At 37.0% G+C, this 23627-nt stretch overlaps 1 protein-coding gene across 2 annotated transcripts in view; it reads right to left on the bottom strand.

The window, feature by feature from the left end:
• The window catches only part of VWA8 (von Willebrand factor A domain containing 8), a 181580-nt gene that overhangs the window by 58601 nt on the left and 99352 nt on the right, over nucleotides 1-23627 (bottom strand). For both annotated transcript variants that reach the window (XM_032677885.1, XM_032677884.1), the window contains exons 23-28: nucleotides 23077-23212; nucleotides 21619-21738; nucleotides 19615-19820; nucleotides 11085-11236; nucleotides 1692-1800; nucleotides 626-764 (exon numbers count right to left, since the gene is read on the bottom strand). In XM_032677885.1, coding sequence (XP_032533776.1) covers nucleotides 626-764; nucleotides 1692-1800; nucleotides 11085-11236; nucleotides 19615-19820; nucleotides 21619-21738; nucleotides 23077-23212 — 862 coding nt within the window. The remainder of the gene's footprint in view (nucleotides 1-625; nucleotides 765-1691; nucleotides 1801-11084; nucleotides 11237-19614; nucleotides 19821-21618; nucleotides 21739-23076; nucleotides 23213-23627) is intronic.

Here is a 23627-nt window from a genome sequence, read left to right as displayed (position 1 = left end):
TTTATGAATATTTCCAATGGTGCAATTCGCTTTGAGACATAAGTAGTACAGGTCAAGGCAGGCTTGATCCAGTGAGAAAGAATTTTGATCAGCATGAGAACAGGGGAAAAAAGCACAGCACTCTCCAAGTTAAAAGATTTGTATTAAAATCGAACTGACAGAGGAAAAGTCAAAGAATCGTTTTTAAGTAATGCAGTGTTGAACACACAAATTAAACAGACTTGCAATTTTGTGGCTGTGTTCTACTCTATTTACACATCTTTCTCTTATTTTGAGAAAGATGCATATCCTTACAAAGACCACAATGACTCGGTGAAATTATGCTCCAAATTCAATGGCTGATTAATTTTGTATTTCACCTACTGTTTAAAAAAAAAGTGGAAATCAAAAATTATTATTCCTATCGTCCATTCCCATAGTCGATATTTTAATTCCAATATTAAAATTCCCAGTATTATGCCTGTACTCCATTGCAAATATATCTAGAAATACCCACTACTGTAAATGCACTGAAGTGTTACTATGCTTACAAAGTCAACAGTCTAGTCCTTCATCTTCTCCAGGATATCTCACTACTTATAATACTTAGGATCAGCACAAAAGTTAGTAGCTTTTCTTACTGTACCTTTGGTTACAGTGACATCACAAACTATGTTAATTTCATCTAAAGGCAGTGTCCAAAAAGCAAGTTCTTCAGTAAAATTGAGGGACCTGGCTTCATGTCGTTCCACTGGAAAGCCTTGAATATTTAAGTACACGGGGCCCTAAAACAAATGATAACAATGAGGGCTTCCTAAAATATCCCACTCTCCATTTTTCATGAAAATCTAGAAATCTTCTTCAAGGCATAATACTCTTAACACCAAAATCAGACCAACTACTAACTAAATAAAAGGGAAAAGGAAATGTTTTCTGCAAGCTCTCTGAATGCCCGTACTACCATTTTCTTTACAGTACAGAAACCGTTATGCCTTTTCACTTTAGTCTTTTAATGGTTTGGAACCATTATTGCTACCATGAAGGAGGTATCATGTACTGACAAAAAGCAGTTCATACAAGGAAAAAAATCAGAATATTTTTGTTTCAAAGAAGTTCGATGGCAATTTCTTTTTATATAAAGTTTAAATCTCACCCCTACATCACATCAGAAGTTAATGTTTTTCCTCACTCACTGCAGTAATAATTACTGAAGTTCAACCAAGAACCCAGAGTTAAAAAGGTCTTAGAAACTTTGGCTGCAGATAAAACTTTACCAAAGGTTCAGATTCAAACTTGGAAGTGCCAAAGACTTGTTAGAATTCAGCTGTATGCAAAATAGAAAAAGAAAACAGCTTTCTTTTCAGTCTCTGATCGTAGTCAATAACTGAGGTCTGGGGTCTGAAACTGGCCACTTCCAAGCATGCAAAACAGCTACAAAGTTCTTTCACATGTGGTACTTTCAATATTCTCATAAAAATCTCTTTTAAAGAACTTCTGACAAGCTTAGTGATTTTAAAGCACATCTTACATTGTGAGGGCTAGGTATATAAAAATGATATTCTAGTCAGTATAAAAACCCCAAGAACAAACAATAAGGACCACACTTTGTACACACTCTTTTTCCTAGAGAAATTAATCACATTTTCGATCCTTCATGTCCCAGTACATAAAACCAGTATTATATGAATTAAAAAAAAGTTTAAAATACAAACCTTTACATCTATTTTTTGAGTTTCTGATGGACACAGCAGCTTCTGTTGTGCATTTCCTGGCTGATCAACTTTCCAGTAGCCCATAAATTTAAGATCTGGTAATGGCAGTCTGTCAAATAATACAAGAACAAGTGAATCTGTACATTTATTAACCTGTAACTGATACGGAATAAATAATTTAAACAACTGCATTTTCTAATGAAATATATCTGAAGATTCCTTGCTAAAAAAATTTCATTCCTTTTTCAATCACAAAAATTTTAGTCTCCTGTATTACTAATACAGTCACAATCTAAGCAGTATCATAAAAGAAGAAGTAATGCATATAAAATGGCCTAAAAAGGATAAATTTTGTGACACATGCAGCAAAATATATCCAAACCATGTCTTGCTTTGCTTTATTCGGATCAGGCAGGGTGTGATAGCAACCATTAAAGGAATTCCTGTCAGTGGCTCGCTCATCTAAAGCCCAGCAGAATAAGCAAAGTAAACACTGTAGCTAGTTAACAATGCAATAAAAGTTTCATTAATTATTTCTATTTATTTTACCACTGGTCACATGAACAAAGGCAAAGTAATACAGACATGAGAGTATCCCATTGCCTTCTGGCCAACACCATCTACAGAAAGGACAGGGACATCTTCAAAAGCCACATTTAATTGCCTTGGTAAGTAAATTCATTAATTTAGTATGAATTTAGTAGATTTATTCATTTCTGTACCTTTTATTTAGGGAAGAAATACAGGGATGACAATAAAACTCATTTATATAGGAAAAGAAAATGCTGGTGTATGACAGTGTAGCATGACAGCAAAATAGGAACAGTACAATTTTTATTTCTTTCCTCTGAAGTGATTTGCAACCACTGAGAACAATTTGAATTCATTAAATGGCATGAATACCTTCAAGCTAATGAACTTATAACTTTTGGTTTCTTTTACTTGGGATCAATTGCTCCTAAAGAGACCTCCTATCAAAACAACATTTTGTGTTCCATGTTGTTGCACATTACCATACAGCTACAGGACTTGGCAAGAGAATAGAAGACATTCCTTCTCCCAGTTTCTATAAATATCTTCAAAGTCTATTTTAAGGAAGTTCTCTTAGACTGTTTGTTAAAAGTATCTGCTTGGTCTCTTCTGTTCTATCTGATGATTCTCGTTCCTACTGTTACAATTATTTTCCCTCTCCTCACCATTGAAACTGGCCCTTCTAGATATTAGAAGTTTGTTTAATTTCTTCTTTATATTATTTCAGAATAAGAAGGGATCTCAAATTTAAAAAAAACCTCACAACAAAAAACTTTAGTTGGACTACATATGAAACTTTGGGAATTCTATTTTTCTTTTATTTTTCCCCTAAAAACTTAAGAGGAAAAGTCAGGGAATGAACACGAATATCCTCCAATCTTTGCTACTCATGCAGGAAAGATGTGTTAATATTTCTTAAAGGTATATTGACACCAAACCTCAAGCCACCAAGAGAAGCCAGAAATTGAAGGCAGACAGACCCTCAGCCTCCATCACCTTTATGTGTTTGGACCATCTGCCAGGACAGCCAAAGACACTTTTTGCAAACAGAAAATTTTGTGGATGATATAGATTGTTGGTGCTCATAGATAAATAAATATCCAGGTGTCAGCAATATGCCACTGGGACATGTAAAGTGCATCCCATTAATTCCCTCTCTTAGTCAGAACCAAAAGAATCTTCATTGCCTGTTTGTTGCCTAATTAAGAATATCAATAGATGTCAATGTCCGCAGAGTGATTAATTTTGAATTCTTCCTCACTTCAGTTTGTATTTTTCCATTCTTTACACCTAGCTAATCTAGCCAAAATTCTTCCCAAATTAAGAAAAGAAATTAAGCCAGACTTAAAAAAAAAAAAAAAAAAAGCAAGCAAGTACAATATGGCAGATGATGACATTCAACACTATTAGGGAAAAACATTCAGGATGCACTATTTCAACATATACAAAAATCTTAGCGAAATTTATTCCTGCAGTCTGAGAATGGGTAAACAGTCAAGTCACTATACTAAATGTCAATTTAGATGTCTATGAACTAGAATTTTACTACAGTCTTCCATTTGGAATTTCTAAATGATTTGTTGGAAAACATTGGTTATTTCTTGAACCACAAGCTGTCTTGTGTGCAAAAAAATCCTGGAGATTTCTTTTTGGTCTATGAGTCCAAGTAGCATAATCTCTGATATGTCTATAATCAGGAATAATTATTTCCTGTTAGCTCAGTGGAACATGGACTTTCACAAGGATTTGGACTTCAGTTTTAATTCCTTACACATTACTCCCATGGACAACATCCCAGAAATCAACAGCTTTACTAATAATCATGAATAGCTATAAAATATAACACAAAACATATGTAAATAACCAGTTCTAACCAAATAATGTGCTTTATTTAGCAACAGAATTACAGATTGCATTCCCAAAGAAACAAAACATTTCCACTCTGTTTCAGCGTTCTGGAGATTTTCTTTGCTAATAGTTCCTATCTTCCCTCAGGAAAACTGATTTCTCCTTTCTCCTAGATTCTTGAGGTTTTGTTCTCTTCCCCATTTCTAAATGATTTACTTTCTCTGAGGCAGCAGACCAAGTCATCATAAACAGGAAGGAGCAGGGAAATGTAGATCAGAATTTAAGAATGAAACAGAAAGCAGAGTGCATAATACAGAGCTCTTTGTCAAGAGTAATAGGGATCTTATTCTTCTAGGGCTTGACAATTTTTTTTTCTCCATCTCACTGCTCTCTCATACAAATTGGGTCCACGAAAGACTGAGTATTGAAGAAGCTGGTGGCATTAAAGGTCTGCCTCCTGAATAACTTTCAGAAGAGACTGAGGGTGCAGAAGGACTGGAACATGCCCACACTGAAAATGTGTATACATCTTAACAGCTTTCCTCTAGCGAATATATATGATACACAGTGAAAAAGGGAAATTTTTTTCTTCTTTTCCTAGAACTTATAATTAAAAAACAAGTTTTGAAAATAACTTGAAGTGACAGTACTAGTAAAAGCTTCACAAGGTGCTCCTGCCACACTGCTGTATTTCAAATTAATTAACCATATAACATTTACTTAAACAGCAGACAGAATACTATGGAAATGTCAACACTGGCAAAAATATGCAAGTCAGAGAGATCTGATGGGTATAAAAAGTGCAGTGGCTCAGTAAAAAGAGTACTGAGACTCCACTGCTCTCTCCAGGTAGGGGTGTACAGAGTGATCAGTGATTTTTTCTTTTCTCAAACCTGGAAAGAGTTTCTAAAACAGAAAAACTACAGGACAGACTGCACTAATCTTATAAGACAGACAAGATTTAAAAGCAAGTAATTTAAGCCAAGATTTAAAAGCAAGAACTGATCAGTTCTTTGATTACGATCTGCCAAAGCCTTTTGCTTAAGGAAAATTCAGGGTTTTTTTATTTTAATGCTTATTTGCTCTTAATTTTAGATCCTGGTTTTCTACAGTATTACTACTGTCCATGAAATGTATACACAAGCAGGTATTTTGTTCAGAAAAGTGATTGCATGGGACTTAGAGCTGATGAGGTAATTCTACAAAAAATTACTATCTAGTGTGAGTTTCTTCATGCACAGCAGTCTAAGGGGAGATGATCTGTCAAAAGGTAATTCTCTTATGCTGCTAGAAAACTTTTCAAAGTGACACCTACAGAATACAATTTCTTCCCATTTTTATATTTTTGATTTCAGAAAATAAATTCATTTTAGGCTATTAAAAAAATAAAATCAAACAACAAAAAACCCCAAACCCAAACAACTGTGTTCAAAAAGTCAACAGAATCTGCTTCATAAAGTTATTTATTTAGCTTTTGGAGAACACAGTAGAAAATTGCTATGAATCTTGTAAGACTGAAGTTCCACTGAATGCAAATTCTTCACTGCCAGACTAGTACAGCTGCGGACATGAACTATGACAGGCAACAAAGCTGCTTAATACATGATCTTGTAAACCAGCTCAGTGTTGGCATGGAATGTATTATTCAAGGGCTCCAATAATAATCTGTGGTCCATGTAGCTGAAAAGACTTCCATCCCCTGTAGCCTTTCTGGACTAAAGTAAGATATAGTCTGAAATCAGGAAAATTCCTTACCAACCAGTTGTCCTCAATTTATCCAAACATATTTTGATTAAAAATATAAGCAGTAGATATTCAGAACAGTTGTATGTTAAAACTCATGTTCGCTGATAGTCAAGTGCAAAGCCCACCCTCAGCTGCCCCCACAGTGCACAGGATGGACAACAGACATATATGATATGAGACATATCCAACAATTAACTACAGATTATCTGGGGGGGAAAAGCAACATCAAAGAACAGTCTCAAGAGAAAATTAAAGCTGTTAAAATTACATATTTATATTACATACAGAAAATTCAGTTAATGTAAAAAATATTCAAGTTATAGCAAGCACTTGGATGTGGATAGTGACAAGAAGAAAAACACGGAATGGCAATTTCATCAAGGATAAATGTCAGAATTAGAGCTAAATGCTGTTTTACCTAGAAACTGCAGATGGTCTAAACTGTGCACCAAAGTGGCAGATTAACATGAGTTCAGACAAATGTGATGTAACAGATGTCAATGTGAAAAACAAAGTGTAATTGTACATAAAGAAAGATAATGAGTTAGTACCAAGAGTAATTTATTTTACCCACTATGCCTTGGCAAAGCATCGCAGACAAGCCATCTGCTTTATGTACAATACTGATAAAAATTATAAACTACTGGACAGGTGATATGAGGAGGGACAGACAATATCATAATGTTATAACCTGACAACACGGAACATGTCAGTGCCTTGAAGAATGGTTATCACAGAATCACAGAATCAGCCGAGTTGGAAAGGACCTCCGAGATCATCAAGTCCAACCCTTGATCCAACACCACCGTGGTTACTAGACCATGGTACTTAAGCGCCATATCCACTCTCATCTTAAAAACCTCCAGGGATGGTGAATCCACCACGTCCCTGGGCAGCCTATTCCAACGTCCAATTACTCTCTCTGTAAAGAATTTCTTCCTAAAATCCAACCTAAACCTCCCCTGGCACAGCTTAAGACCATGCCCTCTTGTTCTACTGCTGGTTGCCTGGGAGAAGAGAGTGATGCCCACCTGGCTACAACCTCCTTTCAGGTAGCTGTACAGTCATGAGGTCTCCCCTGAGCCTCTTCTTCTCCAGGCTAAACAACCCCATCTTCCTCAGCCTCTCCTCATAGGACTTGTGCTCGAGTCCCTTCACCAGCCTTGCTGCTCTTCTCTGGACCTGCTCCAGCACCTCAATATTCTTCCTGAACTGAGGGGCCCAGAACTGGACACAGTACTCAAGGTGTGGCCTCACCAGCACTGAGTCCAGGGGAAGAATCACTTCCCTGGACCTGTTGGCCACACTGTTCCTGATCCAGGCCAGGATGCCATTGGCCTTCTTGGCCACCTGGACACACTGCTGGTTCGTGTTCAGCTTCCTGTCAATCCAAACTCCCAGGTCACTATCTGGGAAAAAATGACAACCGAAGAAAACAAAAAGTTCAAGTAAAGCATTGCTTTAGAGGTCTAATATATTATACTAATTTTGCAAATAAACAAATTAGTATTTACAAATTAATTTCTGTCTCAAAAAAAGAACTACTGCAAGAATTACTCTCTACGTGGTCATTAGATACCATCTAATCTTTCCATCCAAGATTAGGTATATTAATTCCAAAGTCTCACCTAAAATTCCCATAAGACTCACTGCTAGCACCTGTTCAATTTCCCTCGTAATTTCATCTGGATACAACCCTAAAGTTTCTTCTGTTGAGACCCTGTATTATAGTGCATTGCCAGTGTGTCTCATGGCTTCTTTCCTGTATTTACAGTAGTTATGTTTCAGTAGCAATTTAAATAATTCTGATTTATACAAGTTTTATATTAAGTAGTACGTGACAGACTTCTCCAAAGTTTATTAAAATAAAGATTCACAAATCATTGGATACAAGGCATGCCAGAAGATACCTGTATAAAGGAGTGAGCATTTCACTATAATGATTTTCCTGTCCTAGAATCTCCTGGAAATGCTTCTATAATGCAAAACGTTGTTCTTATACAATGATTTTGCTGTAGGTTTGACTAACATCCTTGGGCAGAACTGGTTTGGACTACTATCCCAGTGTTCATGTTACTTAGTAGAAACCCTGAGCAATTTATTATGATAACTAGTAAGTCTTAGAAGTCTAGAAAATTAAGACGGGAGCACAGAAGTGATCTGTGGGGGTGTGCTGTTTTTGCTAGAACAATGTAGAAATCACACCTGGTAAACCTTCAGACTGTAAACTTGTGAGAGCCTAGAAGCAGGTAGGAAAACGAGCTTAAAACAGAAAGTGATCTTGACAAGTCAGAGAACTAACTTGAAAAAACACAAGACAGTAAGAAAAGTGTAAGCATGAAGGAAGTTGATTACATAAAGTGACGACGGGATAAGAGCTATGGAGGGCTCTGCAGAAAGGATGTGGAGGTTTATGTTTAGAAAACCAGAGATGAGTTAAACATTGAAAGAAATGCAAACATACTAAGCTTTTTAAAAGGAACCGTGGCATGAAATACATCTCTATACAAGTTCTATACTCTTGTACTTTACTTGGCCCCAGTAGAAATGAACTCGCCCAGTTTCACACACAATGCTTAAAGGTAGACACAAATGAAGTGAAGAGAGGGAGCATAAAAGAAAAATAAAATCAACCAATGGCCTTAAAAAAGAGGAAAGATTGAGAGGTGACTTTCTAATGGCAAGGATATTTAGCAACAAGACTGACTTGCTTTGGGAGGTTATAGAACTCCATCTCTGAAGGTCGTCAGGCATGAATCATGAAAAAAAAAAGATAAAGTTTCCTTAAGGTAGCGGGACGGACCACATAAGCATCATTATCCTCCTCTCAGATTCATGGAAAACATTAGAGAGGAGGTCAGTACTCTAGTACCTTTTTTGCAGTGGTCCAAACACCATATACCAAATTACCTCAATGTGTCCATCACAGGAGCTTGTAATTATGGACTGGAGTAGATTTGAAGAGATTATCTCAATGTTCTTTTACCCCAAGGTAGAATCAACTGTGCCGAAACCACTCCTGAAAGATATGTCTGTAATTCAAGGTGATCTGCCTGTGGCTTACAAGCTCCATAGGGTTAAATCTCATGATCAACAGCAAGGCTGTCTGCAATGGAGCAGTAGGATAACCTCAAATTCCAGCAGTAGTGAGGGATTAAGACACAGATTTCTGGATCATGAGAGCCAGGTGGTCAGCCCAGATGTTGAGATCTAAGAAAATGTCACTTTTATCAACTGTGTGTGAACCACTTCTGTAGTTTCTCCTCCCCTTGGGTATCAGTGTATAAAGAATGTGCTCATAGCTGCCAGTCAAGTGAAGTTTTTGATGGGTATCTTGTGGGGTTCTTGTAAGTCCTTCATCCTTGGCATAACCTGTCCTATAAAACCTCAGTGATGAATTAAAAATGATCAGGTGATTATCTTTAATTCAATATAATTGCATCAATATAATTAATGCATTCTTCTATTTTATCACTTCTAGACTGAGCTGTCCCCAATTACAGCAGTCTTTCTCTTATGTTTCCTAAACCTCTGATCTTCTCATTACTAAAGAGTCCTCTCCCACATCTAAGACTTCTAAAAATTATACAAAGAGTAAATTTCTCAAAAACTATAGCAAACGTCATAATTCTTGAAAAGAGAAGTTACCAAGGGACTTTTAGCACAGAAACCATGGCAAGAGTTTCAAGCGTGTACTGTCAATTTGGCAGAAATTGCAGTTGTTGGTTCCCTAGGCATGTAATAATCCTGTCAACAAAATTAAAAGGTACACCACAGGCACTACACTGCCAGTCTTTTTGAAGAGTTATATGATAACCACAGTTATCATATGGATATCATAGTTAGATATGATAACAGTAGTACTCCAGCAGGAGAAACCTACATTCACATGGACATTTAATATCACAGAATGGGTAAGGCTGGAAATGACCAGAGCAGGTTATCTGGTACAACCTCCTTGCTCAAGAAGGGTCATTCTAGAGCACAAGGCACAGGACTGTATCCAGATGGTTCTTGAATGTCTCCAGTGAGGGAGACTCTATAACCTCTCTGGGCAATTTGTTCCAGTGCATAGTCACCCACACCGGAGTAAATGTCAAGACATCATGCCATTTAAATCAGTCCCTCCTTAGCAAATATAAAATATATGTGTCACATGGCAAACTCAATTTTCTATATATCCATAAAGCTTTCTCCATGAAAGGGAAATATTTGTTTCTTCAAAAATAATTTATGTATTAAAGTTCAAGACAGAGGAAGTTTTCCAATTGCTTTTCAATATGATCTGCTTAAGCCTGTTTCCTGTGAATTTTAGAAGAATTAATTATATTTGTTTCATAGAATCACAGGATCATAGAATGGTTTGGGTTGGAAGGGACCTTAAAGATCATCTAGTTCCAACTCATCTGCTGTGGGCAGGAACATCTTACACTGGACTAGGTCGCTCAAAATTTCATCCATCCTGGCCTTGGACACTTCTAGAGATGGGGCATCCACAGCTTCTCTGGGCAACTTGTGTCAGTGCTTCACCACCCTCATAGTAAACAATTTCTTCCTAATACCTAATCTAAACCTGCCCTCTTTCAGTTTAAAGTCATTCCCCCTTGTCCTGTCACTATATGCCCTTGTCAAAAGTCTCTCTCCAGCCTTCTGGTAAGGTCCTTTCAGGGAGTGGGGTGGGGCTTGAAGGGCAGAGGGCATTAATACATAACGTAGCTATTTTGATTCTAACCTCTAGAAAAAAGTATATGGCGCAATATGCCAACTGGTAATATAATTCAAGAATAATAGTGATTTACAGACACATACGAAAATGGCTCTTAGACCTTACATGAATTGCCCCATTCAGCAGAAATATTTTTGTAGAGCCTTTTGCGAGCATCAAAGACAAAACCCAACTACCACTGAAGACAACTTTTGTTTCTATAGATTTAGATGATAAATAACAGGACAGAAGTGTGTTGCGATTCAATTAAAAACACAGGAGAAGAAACAAGTATTTCCCTTTATTAAGATGCAACTGTTTACCTTACAAGCTATCAATATGTACATGGACATTAAAGATTAAATGTAATAATAAGCAAATACTCTATTATGAAGTATTTTATATTGTTGTAGCTTATTTGGAAGATTATAAATTTGAACCAGGGAGGATTGACTTTCAAGCATTCCAGGTTGTTTTTAAATCAGTTAGCAGCAAGATAACACACTATAAAAAGTGATCATGAGAAATATGTCTTCTTAACATATATTTTATGTTATTCTTACTCCTTGGCCAGCTGTACATTGGTCGGTTTTGCTCCAATAGGTATTCCATACTTGTGCAAAGTGTTGTACAAAATTTCACACATTTCACTGTTGTAGGAGTCAAAGTCAAACACATTTCGAACAACATTTGCGAGTCCTTCAGCTGGAAATTTCTGTGAAGAAACAAAGACTCCTAAATATCTTCCAGTGACTATCTATTAAGTTACAGCATATCATTACATACTTCTAAGATAAATAGCTGTAACAGTAACTTTTCTCGACAGAAAAATGCTTAAGTAATCTAGGCTTTTAATTTCCAGAATAAAGAAGGTACATAATTTCTAAATTAAAAATTGTTGAATTAAACAAACAAGCATGTGACAATTATTTAATAGTCAACATCATTAATAGTGAATTGTTTTCATTATACACATTACAAGATGCTGTAATCATTAGAAAATATAGTTAAAAGCAGTCTCTATTTTTTCAATTTACTTTCTGTAAACAACGAAGATGAAACACAAATACATATATTTGTATAATTTAGCCATACATTTAAGAATTCTCACTCTATTGTTGAATATAGAAAAACAGATGATACACTGCTTGCTTGCCAAAAAAATACTTTACGTCATGACAGATTTTCGTAGAAACAGAAATTCACTTAGGATTCACAAAGTTTTTTTTTCCTCAGTGAAAAATACTAGTTGAAATGTGCCATGTACATTAAAAAAATCCCAAACGTTTATCAAATTTTGATCAATTTCTCCAACAATGGAAGTTTTGTAACTGTATTGGACTGATGATTTTGGATGAGCCATTGGTTGGATGGTTGCATCCTGAGGGCAGTGGTCAACGGTTCAAGGTCCTGATGGAGATGGGTGACAAGTGGTGGGACCAGTACTGTTTAATATCTTCATCAATGACATAGTGGGATCAAGTGCAGAGGGACCTGGACAGGCTTGAGAAGTGGGGCCATGGGAACCATCTGAAGTTCAACAAGGCCATGTGCACAGTGCTGCACCTCGGTTAGGGCAACCACTGCTGTAAATACAAGCTGGAGTGTGAAAAGATTGAGAGCAGCCCTGCCAAGAAGGACCTGGAGGTACCAGTGAATGAAAAGATGGACATGACCTGACATTGTATGCTCACAGCCCAGAAAGTCATTTGTACCTTGGGCTGCATCAAAAGCAGCGTGACCAGCAGGTAGAGGGACGGGATTCTGCCCCTCTAATCTGCTCTTACGAGTACTGCATCCAGTTCCGGAGTCCCCAGCACAGGAAGTGCTGGAGTGAGTCCAGAGGAGGGCCATGAAGATGATCAGAGGGCTAGCACACCTCTCCTATGAGGACAGGTTGAGAGAGTTGTTCAGCCTGGAGAAGAAAAAACCCTGAGGAGATGTTTAGGCAGCCTTCCAGTACCTAAGGGGTTACAAAAGAGCTGGAGAGGGACTTTTGACAAGGGCATGTAGTGATAGGACAAAGGGGAATGAGTTTAAACTGAAAGAAGGCAAATTTAGGTTAGGTATTAGGAAGAAATTCTTTACCATGAGGGTGGTGAGGCACTAGAAACAGATTGCCCAGAGAAGCTGTGGATGTCTCAATCCTTGGAAGCGTTCTAGGCCAGAATGGATGGAATTTTGAGCAACCTAGTCTAGTGGACGGTTCCCTGCCCACAGCAGAGGGGCTGGAACTAGGTACCTTCCAACCCAAACTATTCTATGATTCTACAAGCTAAAATTAGAGAAATAAGAGAAATGAAGAACCACTCAAAGAAACTCATGCCACTGATTAACAAACAAACTGAGGTGGAGGACCCCAAGCTGTAGCAGGTATATGCCCAAAGGAGGCTGTGACCCTGCGGGAAGCCCATATTAGAGCAGGTTTGCTGGCAGGACTTGGGATCCTGTGGAAGGTACACACTGGAGCAGTTAATGCAGAACTGTAGCCTACGGAAAGGACTCACATTGGAGAAGTTTGTGGAGGTCTGTCTCCTGTAGGAGGGACCTCGTGATGGAGCAGGGAAAGAGTGTGAAGAATCGTCCCTCTGAGAAGAAAGCAGTGGTAGAGACAATGTGTGATGAACAGACAACAACTCCCTGTCCTTCTGTGCTGCTGGAGCAGAGGAGGTAGAGAAAGTCAGGAGTGAAGCTGAGTTTGGGAGGAAGGGAAGGGTGGAGTGAAGGTGTTCTAAGATTTGGGTTTAATTCTCATTGCCCTACTGTGATTTGATTAGGAATAAATTAAACTAATTTCTCCAAGTTGAGTCTGTTTTGCTCACAATAGTAATTGGTGAGTGATCTCTCCCTGTCCTTATCTCAGCCCATGAGCCTTTCATTATATTTTCTCTTCCCTGCCCAGCAGAGGAAGGGAGTGACAGAGTGGATTTGGTGGCATCTGGCCAGGGGTCAGCCCACCACAGATGTCAATGGAGCAAACCAAATAAAAAGCATTTTAAAAAATAATCACCAATTGCTATATATATACCAGAACCTTGCTGCTTAACAGCTTTATTTTACCTTTGTTTTTTTGGCAAGAGGTGGGAGTGAGAATTTTTTTATTTAAAAACTTTTAACTTTTTCTTCATATGCCTTTCATTCAAATACTAGATATTTCAGACCAGGACCTGGATGCTTCAATCTCAGTATATCTCTTTTACAGTAATGAAGATAAATTTGTGAAGAAGTATTTTAGGGAGTTGAAGTCTTAATTGGTTTATTCTCCACTAGTGAACTAGGCTGGTACAAAGAATTTGAAAAACAGACTTAATGTAAGTGTCAGAGAAGTTTATAAATGTATTAAAAATAAAGATATTTGAGTCTTGCTTAAAAACTAATACAGAAGAAAGCAGAAAATTTTTCTAAGTGTTTTGACCTGTACTCTTAATCAAACATCAGCCTTAGTAAGGAGTTTAATATTTTTCCCAACTTAATAAATATCTAATCTCTGTAATAAAATACCTGTGACACAAGCAATACTAAATTTAGCTAGTTACTGTGATAGACTGGAATACCAGTGCTAAAATAGGCTTGTACAAACCTTTTTTAATCTGTGGTATACATGGCATAGAATATTCTAGCATTAGTGTTGGTATAAAAGTATGCTAAACTATGTCCTGCTTTTTAAACCTATCCATGAGGAACCTTTTAGAGGTTCTGCATTATTACAGTCTAGCGAAATACAAGTTATTGTGGGATAATAAGTTGTCCTACAGCCTATGCTATCCTTGTTACAATGTCCATTCCATACTGAATTAAACAGGTACTAAAACCAAAATTTCTCCCAACTGCTATTCTAACTTAAGTTTGTGACAATGTTTAGTAGCCAAAGCACTAACTTCTATAATGAAAATCGCCCTTGGAGTCAAACATACTGAAAAAGAAAAGCCCACCAACCTTTAAAAAGGTACATGATGGTAAGGTTCATAAACGTGTAAAGCTACTTAGTACCCTGTATGCAGGACTTTATTTCAGTCTGTTTTCAAGTGTGGCCTCTTTTTAATAAGAAGAGCAAAACGTGTCCACAATTGTGCATACCCCATATAATCAAACTCTCAAGCACAAGTCCTGTGAGGAGAGGCTGAGGGAGGTGGGGCTGTTTAGCCTGGAGGAGGCTCAGGGGAGGCCTCATTGCTCTCTACAACTACCTGAAAGGAGGTTGTAGCCAGGTGGGCATCACTCTCTTCTCCCAGGCAACCAGCAGTAGGACAAGAGGGCATGGTCTTAAGCTGTGCCAGGGGAGGTTTAGGTTGGATTTTAGGAAGAAATTCTTTACAGAGAGAGTAATTGGACATTGGAATAGGCTGCCCAGGGACGTGGTGGATTCTCCGTCCCTGGAGGTTTTTAAGATGAGAGTGGATGTGGCGCTTAGTGCCATGGTCTAGTAACCACGGTGGTGTTGGATCAAGGGTTGGACTTGATGATCTTGGAAGTCTTTTCCAACCCAGTTGATTCCATGATTCTAGATTCTTTCCTTAGGTATATGATGAATACTGCATTTTCTCTGTTATCCCCTTCTCACTGCAAAGCACAACCAACAAACTGGCACCAAGCTATTTTATTCACTCATGATCTGCTCTTTCACCTGTCCTGCATTAGATACTGCAGAAACCTTGGTCAAGTGCTTCAAATAATATCTGGTTTTCACTAGTAGTCTCCAAGTATTTCCATGGTTTGCTGAATCATTGCATAATTCGGACATCGATATCCTTCTCTGCAATGAATTGCCTCAATAGTTCCATACCTCTTGGACACCATGAAAAATTTTCTGAGGTACAGCTGATCACTGCTGCCAATAAAACCTGTTTCGAACACAAGTCACTTGTCAAAAAGTCCTCTATTTCAGTTATTTAAAAAAAAAAAATCACAAATCTCTCATTTCAATCAGAACAAATCCAATCACTTTTTAATAACTCCCTGGAAAATTGCTTACTGAAGAAAGGAAATGACCATTTACTTAAAGGGAAAAAAAAAGAAAAAGATAAAAGAAACAAAAGAGATTGAATGTTTGAGGTTTGAGCTGAACAAAAATAAAAAAAAATCATTTGGTTTGTATTGATTTTTAGAATGAGATTACTAGAGAAAATATTGATCTCTCATCAGCCTGTCTGGTTCTCATTCATTGATTCTTCCCCTTACACCTCTGTGTGCACCTCAGAGTATTTTCACAGCTCAGATTCTCGGCTATTCCTTAAAATAGTAAGTAACACAGGTTTTGCTTTTAACAATTTTATATTTTTATTTATATATTTTTTGCTTTATTTGATACAGAATTTGGCTTGGTAAAAAAAATCCATGTTTTTATGGATCTAACATTCCATGAGTAGATGTATTGCTATAGTCTGCTTAAAGTCTACGAGCAAAATAGTAGTTTTTTAGTACAAATAGAGAATCTTAATTAAAATATGGTATACTCATTGCCCTGAAAACAAAGTCATAAATAAATCTGGTATTGAGTCTGCAATGAGTTCAGACTTTTTGTTTTAGACTTCCACCTTGTGTTCTCACTATCACTCACTTCCCTACATATTCCAGTGCCTTCAGATGCCTGCATATTTTCCATCTGGCCAGCACCACCTCAAAGGTCCACCCTGCACATTATAACAGGTCTCTCCCTACCTGCTCATTCCTCTGTGCTCTTGGTTTCCTCCTGCAGCCCTGATGCCCTTTCACTGAATGTTGCCAGCTCTCTTTGTGCCTCCTCAGTTGTCCTGTCAGCAGGGCAGAAGCATCATGTGTATGGCTCTCCTGAGCCACAGGCATACTAATGGTTAATCAGTGCTCATGTCTTTAGTGGGCATCATCTACTGACAAGCAAGGAGCTGAACTCTCCCCCTGCCTTTCCACTCACAGAGACACTAATTTCAACTTGTCCCTCTGTCACATAGCAACTGATTTTGATTAAATCAGCAGAAACCTAATTATCTTTGAAAACTGGTAACTGAGATTCACTGTGGTTGGCCAAAAGGGTAAAAAGTTATTACTGATGTATTTGGCAGCAAGGTGAGAAATGAATACAAACCGTGATTTGATAAGCCTAGTTTTCTTTTGAGATTAGGCTTAACATAAATAAAAACCTCCTATTTTACCACAAAAGCTTACTGAACAGGCCTAAAAGCCTGAAGATTAGTAGACTTTAGGTCCAGAAGGTTTCTTAGACATTTACTGCTTGAAAACTGTTATACTAGTGCTTACTATTAGAAAACAATCTCAGATTCAAAGAAGAAAGAAGGCCTATCGGAGAAGTCTCAGCTTTCCCAAACTAAAAAAGAGTTAGTAAAAAAGCTACCATTTTATCTGGGCTAATGTGGGTTTCCTGATTAACATCTGCCAAGGCCTCATGAAAAATAGAGTATTAGATTGCAGAGAAGCAGTCATAGCACCCACGCTGGTAGTTACAGGCAGCATATGGTAATCCAGCAGAGCAAGAGCAGAGCTTCTTAGCTTGCCCATAAGCCACTATTAATATAAACACTTCTGACATTTGACACAGTCTGAAAACTGGAGGCAAACAAGACAAAAAGGTTATATTCAGGTCACCTGCCATCTAGAGCTTCAAGATCCAAATTCCCTATATAGCATGTGGGGAGAAAAAGTTGCAGCAACCAAGTACCTACATCAGACAATTTTCCCTATTCCTGCAGTTCCATGTCTTCAAAATAGTTTGGTGTCTTGACCTTCACCAAAAAAACCTTCCCCTAAGAAAAGTTAATATAGAGGCAACCTAGCTCTGAACACAGTCTAGCTCCAAGTAAATTACCACGTTCCCTACTTGCTAATCTTTATGGGAAGATAATCTTGTAATTGCACTCTAGAATCAATCCTATATGCTGAGGACCACAATTAATTGGAGTGCAGAGATTAGTTTAATAATATGCTGATACCATAGTAATCAAAATATTTTTAACTGACTAGTCCCAATGCTCAGATATGCTCTCAGGTAGCAGTAATCATAAGCAATTTTTTTCTCCACAACATTCAACGTTTTTTTACAGAAGCAAAAAATTCCAAAATTATGTGAAATAAATCAACACAATAGTACAAAGAAAACGGGGCTGTGGAACTGCTGTAAGGGAAATTGTTTAACAACATGACTAACTTCCCTCCTTCCTTCCTAAGGACCAGCAATTTTATTGACTCATTTCCCTCCTTCCTCTTTCTTCTCTACCTGAAGACCTAAAAGTTTCTTACTTTGGAATAACCATTATGTTTATATTCATTGTTTACATTTGGCTCCTCCCAGTCTTTTTATTTATTCAGATTGAAAAACAAGTTACAGTAAACAAAATGTTGCATCCCTTCAAAGAGACTGGGATCTTGAAAACAAATGTTACAGAAGAAATCAAAGCTGCATGTTGGAGATTTATTTGGATATTTTCACTTTGAAAGAGGTGAAAGATTAGCAGATGGGAAACTTCCCTGCTGATCTGAGCCCAGTGCCCAGCTTGATGTGATGTTAACTGATTAAGTGAAGGAGACAGAAGCAGAGAGTTAAATGCCCTTAAGACAATTAGCAATGCAGTTCTTTCAATCTTCAATTAGATGCCATTCACTCTCAAATAAAAGAAGAATTAAGTCCTGTGTTTCTGCACCAGTTAGTAAAAGAAGACAGTACAACTTCAGATTACTTGGAGACAGATGATGAAGGGAAAGAAGCTAGGAAGAAAGGTAGGAACAGAAAAAGGGTATGAAGACAGGAAGAAGTTCATTTAAAAAAATCCTAAAAACATCAGCTTTTCAGCAGCACAGCAACTGTTACTCAAGTCAGTAATTTTTCCACAGTCATTTTAAATGTAACACTGTGTTTAGAGATCTGCATGTACATGTTCTATCAGCTTGGTAAACAAATATCTTATCAGCTGGTAATGGATCCCAACAGACTACTTTGCTGATGTATTTATTTGGATGGATTCCTCAGCTTTTAGGTCTGAATCTTGTTAATCCTTAGTACAAAGTTATAAAGCATTATTTTTTCTTTTTATTATTGATATCATAGTAGCACCAATTTTGTCTCAAGACCTTCTTGCACTTTAGAGACCACAGAGGACAAAAATCTATACTCCCCAGAAATCTAGATGAACTGAAGATTTTTATAAGTATTAAGTCTAACATGCAGGATCTAAATGTCTGTGTATATAAAAGAATGTTTGTGAATAAGTTCATGAGCACAAACCCAAAACTACCATGCAACCCTGCTATACTATACAGTGTTAAACATAGGAACAGTAGGTCAAAATTTGTGAGAAATTGTATTCTAATTGTATTAATGACATTAATTTTCACTATTTTTATTAAAATCTAGGATTCAATAATTCAAGAAACAGTCTATAAATTATCAAATTACCAATTTCATGATTATAAAAAGAACAAAATAAAAGCACTGCCATTTCAAAGAGCATTAAGACACTTTATATTTCAAATACTTCAGGCAAAAAATGTGTTTCAATTTATAAAGTCAGACTTTAACACTTAAAAACCAAATCATCTCTAAATTAATGATTTTACAGTTAAATGTGTGTAGGAAGTAATTGTGGATCCTATGTACCTCCTTGTTAAGCTGTTATCCATCTAATATTTTCCTTAGAAAGAGTCCACCAGTGATGTACTACTGTTATGCAGCAGGAACTTGTTTTTTCACAGGAAAGAATTAAACCCACAAATTTTGTAGCAGCATAAAGTGAACAGTTGCACTGTCCCTGAAGTACTGTATGTTAAATATGGAATTTTATAGTGAGGGCCAGTATGAACATGGCACACTGTATTCACAGTATGAATGTGATATTTTCTCACACAGTAGAAAAACAGACTCTCGTGGGTTTTTTTTAATATCTATAAATAAACATGCAGAAAAAAAATCTGCCCATATGTATCTGTGGTCCTTACCCCCAGACTATCTGAACATCTAAATAGGATGCTTCCTTCAGAATGTAAAACTTCTCATAAGAATTAAATAAAAATGCATGAACAATAATGGCATCTTTTTCTAAAACCTTCAAGCATTAAAAAATTAACAGTGATGAACTCAGTTTTTCAATTAAATCTGATGTACTGTACCTGTAAATGTTTTACAATATTCACAACTTCTCTAGTTGAATAAGGATAGTTAATAATGCCTTGGTCAGCTAAGCTCCTGAGCTCTCCAAAAGCAGCTACCAGTTTCTGAAGAATCGGCTCTGGAACATCAGGACCATATTGTCTTAGCATAGCCATTTCAGACTGTGGTTTGGGATTATCAACAGCATGGCAACTAAAAATGTCCCCTAAAAAGAAAAAAAGTGTAAAGTTAAGTAATCCATAAAGAGATAGCATCATAACAGCACCTTTAAGTTTAATATTGAAGCTTTAATGAAAAAGCAATGACTCAAAAGAATGCTGAGCACTAGCTTTTTAAAACCAACAAGGCAAAAACTACTCTGAAAAATGTGAAGAACATTGAGGTTTCTGGAAACAAGAAGATATCTCCTGTCATTTCAATGAACCCTTTCAAAACACCACAGGATGCAGAGAAATCTTGAAATGCAGGAAGGCCCTAATGCAAACCCAGTTAAGAAGTCTAGAGGAAACACTGGATTTCTCCCTTCTCCCTGCCTGTCTTGAAGTATAGTAAGACATTTGGCAAAATATTCTTTCCATATATTTGCATTATGTTGATCCCAAACATATAATCTATAAAACTGAGTTTATTCGTAGAGAGCCTTTTAACAGTCATACAAAACTTTGCAGAAACATGATCAGATCCTGCTGAAAAAGGACTTGGATTAAAAGCATTAGAGACCCTAAGCTTGAAAAACAAAATCAGTGAAGAATTCCAAAATCTTAACCAAGTCTCTGCCATGCGGTTCAAAAGCAGTAACATTGGCATGATCTGTTTTGTTTAAAGGGTCCATGTAAGGAAGGAAATTAGGTCATGAAAAAGAAATATGCTACACTAAATCATATTGGGGCAAGATAGCTGGTTGAAATTCAGAGCCAATGAGTTTCAGATATGGAATGTCCATTCAGTGGGAACCACACCTGAAAAACAAAGAACTACTATTTAACATGGAATTTAGTTTGCACTTGCTTTTTTAAGTTTGCACTTGCTTTTCTGAGTATGTTTTAATTTCCTGCAGAATGAGCACTATGGCCAAAGTTAACCAGAAAACCCCCACAAATTAAGGTGCCTGCATATAAATGGCCAAAGTAACACAGACAATACAATCAGCGGAATCTGGAGGGGTATTCATAGCTGTCATGTAACACTGCCAAAACGTTGCCAGAGGCCCACTTAGAGTAACATTGGACTATACAATGGTTCTTCATCCCTTGCCCTTATGCAATGTAAATTCTTGCTTTTGCCCTGAGATGAAGCTCTAGGGAATCTTTGCCAGTACACAGGACTTCTGGGACCTCCCAGGAACTTTTCAAAAGAAGACTGCTGTTGATATGCTGTTTGATGTGAAATCTGGACGGCCCTTCCTGAAAACGGGATGAATTCAATATGTTGTCAAATACATGTATTTTACTAAGGCCTATCGCACATGGCCATATGAATGGAGAGGCAAGCGAGGATTAAGAAGCAGGCAGTAGAGTGATAACAGCAAAAAATACATTAGTGTCTACTGCTGAAGAAGGAGAGAAAAGAACCATCTCAAGCTACCATCTCTTGTACCAAAGAGGAGAGCACCTGACCTGTGGCTTGTTTGATATGGGGAAAAAAATAGTGAACAGTTGAGAGAGATGCTTACAGCTCACTTTTTTGCTATATTTGTATACTATATACACTCATTAACAAAGATTTCCCATAACCTTGTCTATCTGCAATCTTTGTTCAGATCCCAAAACACAAATTAGTTTTAACAGAGATGACCACATATTCACTTCAGGGCAAGTTTGGGCCCTTTTATTAACACATGTAGATTTACATGATAGTCTTCAAGCTGAATCTCACCTTGAGTGCCTTATGTGAAACAAAGTATCAATATGCATAAGAACCCCTTCTCCTCATGAAATCTAACTAATACACTTATTCTATTAAACAATTCTATTAAAGATCATAATATAATATGAATCACTTACCTAATGTGCCAAAAAAGTCATTACCCAAGAAAGGAAATCCAGGCCTATTTGCCAGAACTATCATTCTAAAATCAGGATGAATAACTATTACATTTTCTCTCCCTTCTACATGAGCATGATCTGGAAAAGAAATAAAATGTATTAATTGCATATTTAAGCTTTGCAATCCTGAATGAACGAACATAATTAGATTAGAAGAAGAATTCTTAGAATCAGAAGAAAAAATTCTTCTAATCTAATTCTGTTCTTCTCAGAACTAGAAGAACAGTTACAAAAAAAGGCTCAATAGCCTTTTTTTTTTTGCCATTCAACTATAAGTTTTCTAGGTTTCATTTTAAAGTTTCATAGTTTGTTACATGAAAATTTAACCAAAGTGTTTAATTCAAAAAACATAAAAATGCATCCACTGTTCTTGGGGTGGTGACTACCTGTCCTCTTTATATCTAATTTCACTGAAATGGTGAAGCCAGTGGTGAATAAAACGTGTTTTTATATAAGTCTGACATTATCTGATCTGGGAAGACAGGACTGAAATGCCTCCTGGTTACTACAAAAATCTGTGAGAAGCCAGAGATATGTGATTTAACACATGTGAAGACCCTGGTTTTTCAAAATCACTCAGACTGACTCCATTGTTCCCTTACAGCATGTTTCCAGTGGCACACTGTGTTTGGGATTCCTTTAACTACCTCTAAGAAACTACAGTAATAATTGGAACTGGTTAGCAAGATATTTTAAAAAAAGTCCACCTACAGTTTATGATGACAAGCAAAACTCAGGTGTGCCACGTGTGCTGAATGATTGCCACACTCAAACATTATTCCCAATATTGTTAAAATGAAACTCATTACATAAAGTACAGTGTCTAGTAACATCAAGAGGGCATTTCAAACATGGTCTTTCTTTGGAAAATAATGAAAAATATTTAGTTCCTGCAATTCACATGAATTAAATTCCATAAAGTTACAAAACACTTTCATCCTGCAGGATATATTTAAACAATGTAAGCATTTGCAATATTTGACTAGATTAACCCTTAATAATTCAACCCTAGGTATATCCATATCTTCATTCTAGATCTGATCAAATTATAGCCCAACTGTCTAGATAGGCATAACCAAGATCATAATCTGGTCAACTAGATCTTTATTTCTTATGGTGAATGAGAAGCAGAGAGGTCAAATTACATTTTGTTGGGGTTTGGGTTTTTTGTTGGTGTTTTTTTATTTTATTTTATTTTTCAGCAATATTCACAAGAATACTAATTTAAGAAAACTTTGTGGCTATTCCAAAAGTAGTAAAGAAAATGACTGTAAATTCTTTCATTGTTAACCTTTTAGTATCAAGTAATGTATCCATTTGGATTGTTTTGGGTCTCTACTTAGCAGTGTAATTGCTGAAAACCAGCAACATGTTGCATTCTATTGACAATGATCAAAACATTTTCTCTCTACTTACTGGCAACAATGCGCCTTCCATCTGACAAAACCATTTCCCCACTTTCTACTAAAGTTTTTAAGATACAGGTAACATTTGTTGGTGCTTTGTCTGCCTCATCGATTACCAAAATATGTCCAAACTTCACTGCTTTTACCTAGAAGAGAAAAGAATCATAACATCACAACCTCCCCCAAACACCTGCAAGTAGCTGCATTACTGATTTCTCAATCAGCAGCTGTGATGTCGCAGTGACACTGAGACAAGAAAGTGACTCAGAACAGGGATAAGCTATGACCAAATCATAATAGAGGGAAGAGGAGGCAGATGGGATGAGAAAGGTGGGTGTTACCTGGTTCTTCTGGATAGGGATAGAAAGGGCTGTGCTAGGGAGGGATGTGAGAAGCCCGACTGAGAATGGAGTGCTGACAGAGAAGTGCAAAGCCAGCTTGCATCTAGACTGTCAACATGTAGCTGAATGAACTAAAGAATGGCTGCAACAGCTGTTTGGAGCCCAACTTAGCATGTAGGTGTGAGGTGCTATGAAAGAGGAGGAGGAAAATAACACTCTA

Source organism: Chiroxiphia lanceolata, chromosome 2, assembly GCF_009829145.1.
Source record: "Chiroxiphia lanceolata isolate bChiLan1 chromosome 2, bChiLan1.pri, whole genome shotgun sequence".
Taxonomy (NCBI): Eukaryota; Metazoa; Chordata; class Aves; order Passeriformes; family Pipridae; genus Chiroxiphia; species Chiroxiphia lanceolata.
The sequence above is the reverse complement of the archived record's forward strand: the minus strand, read 5'-3'. Positions and strand labels throughout refer to the sequence as shown.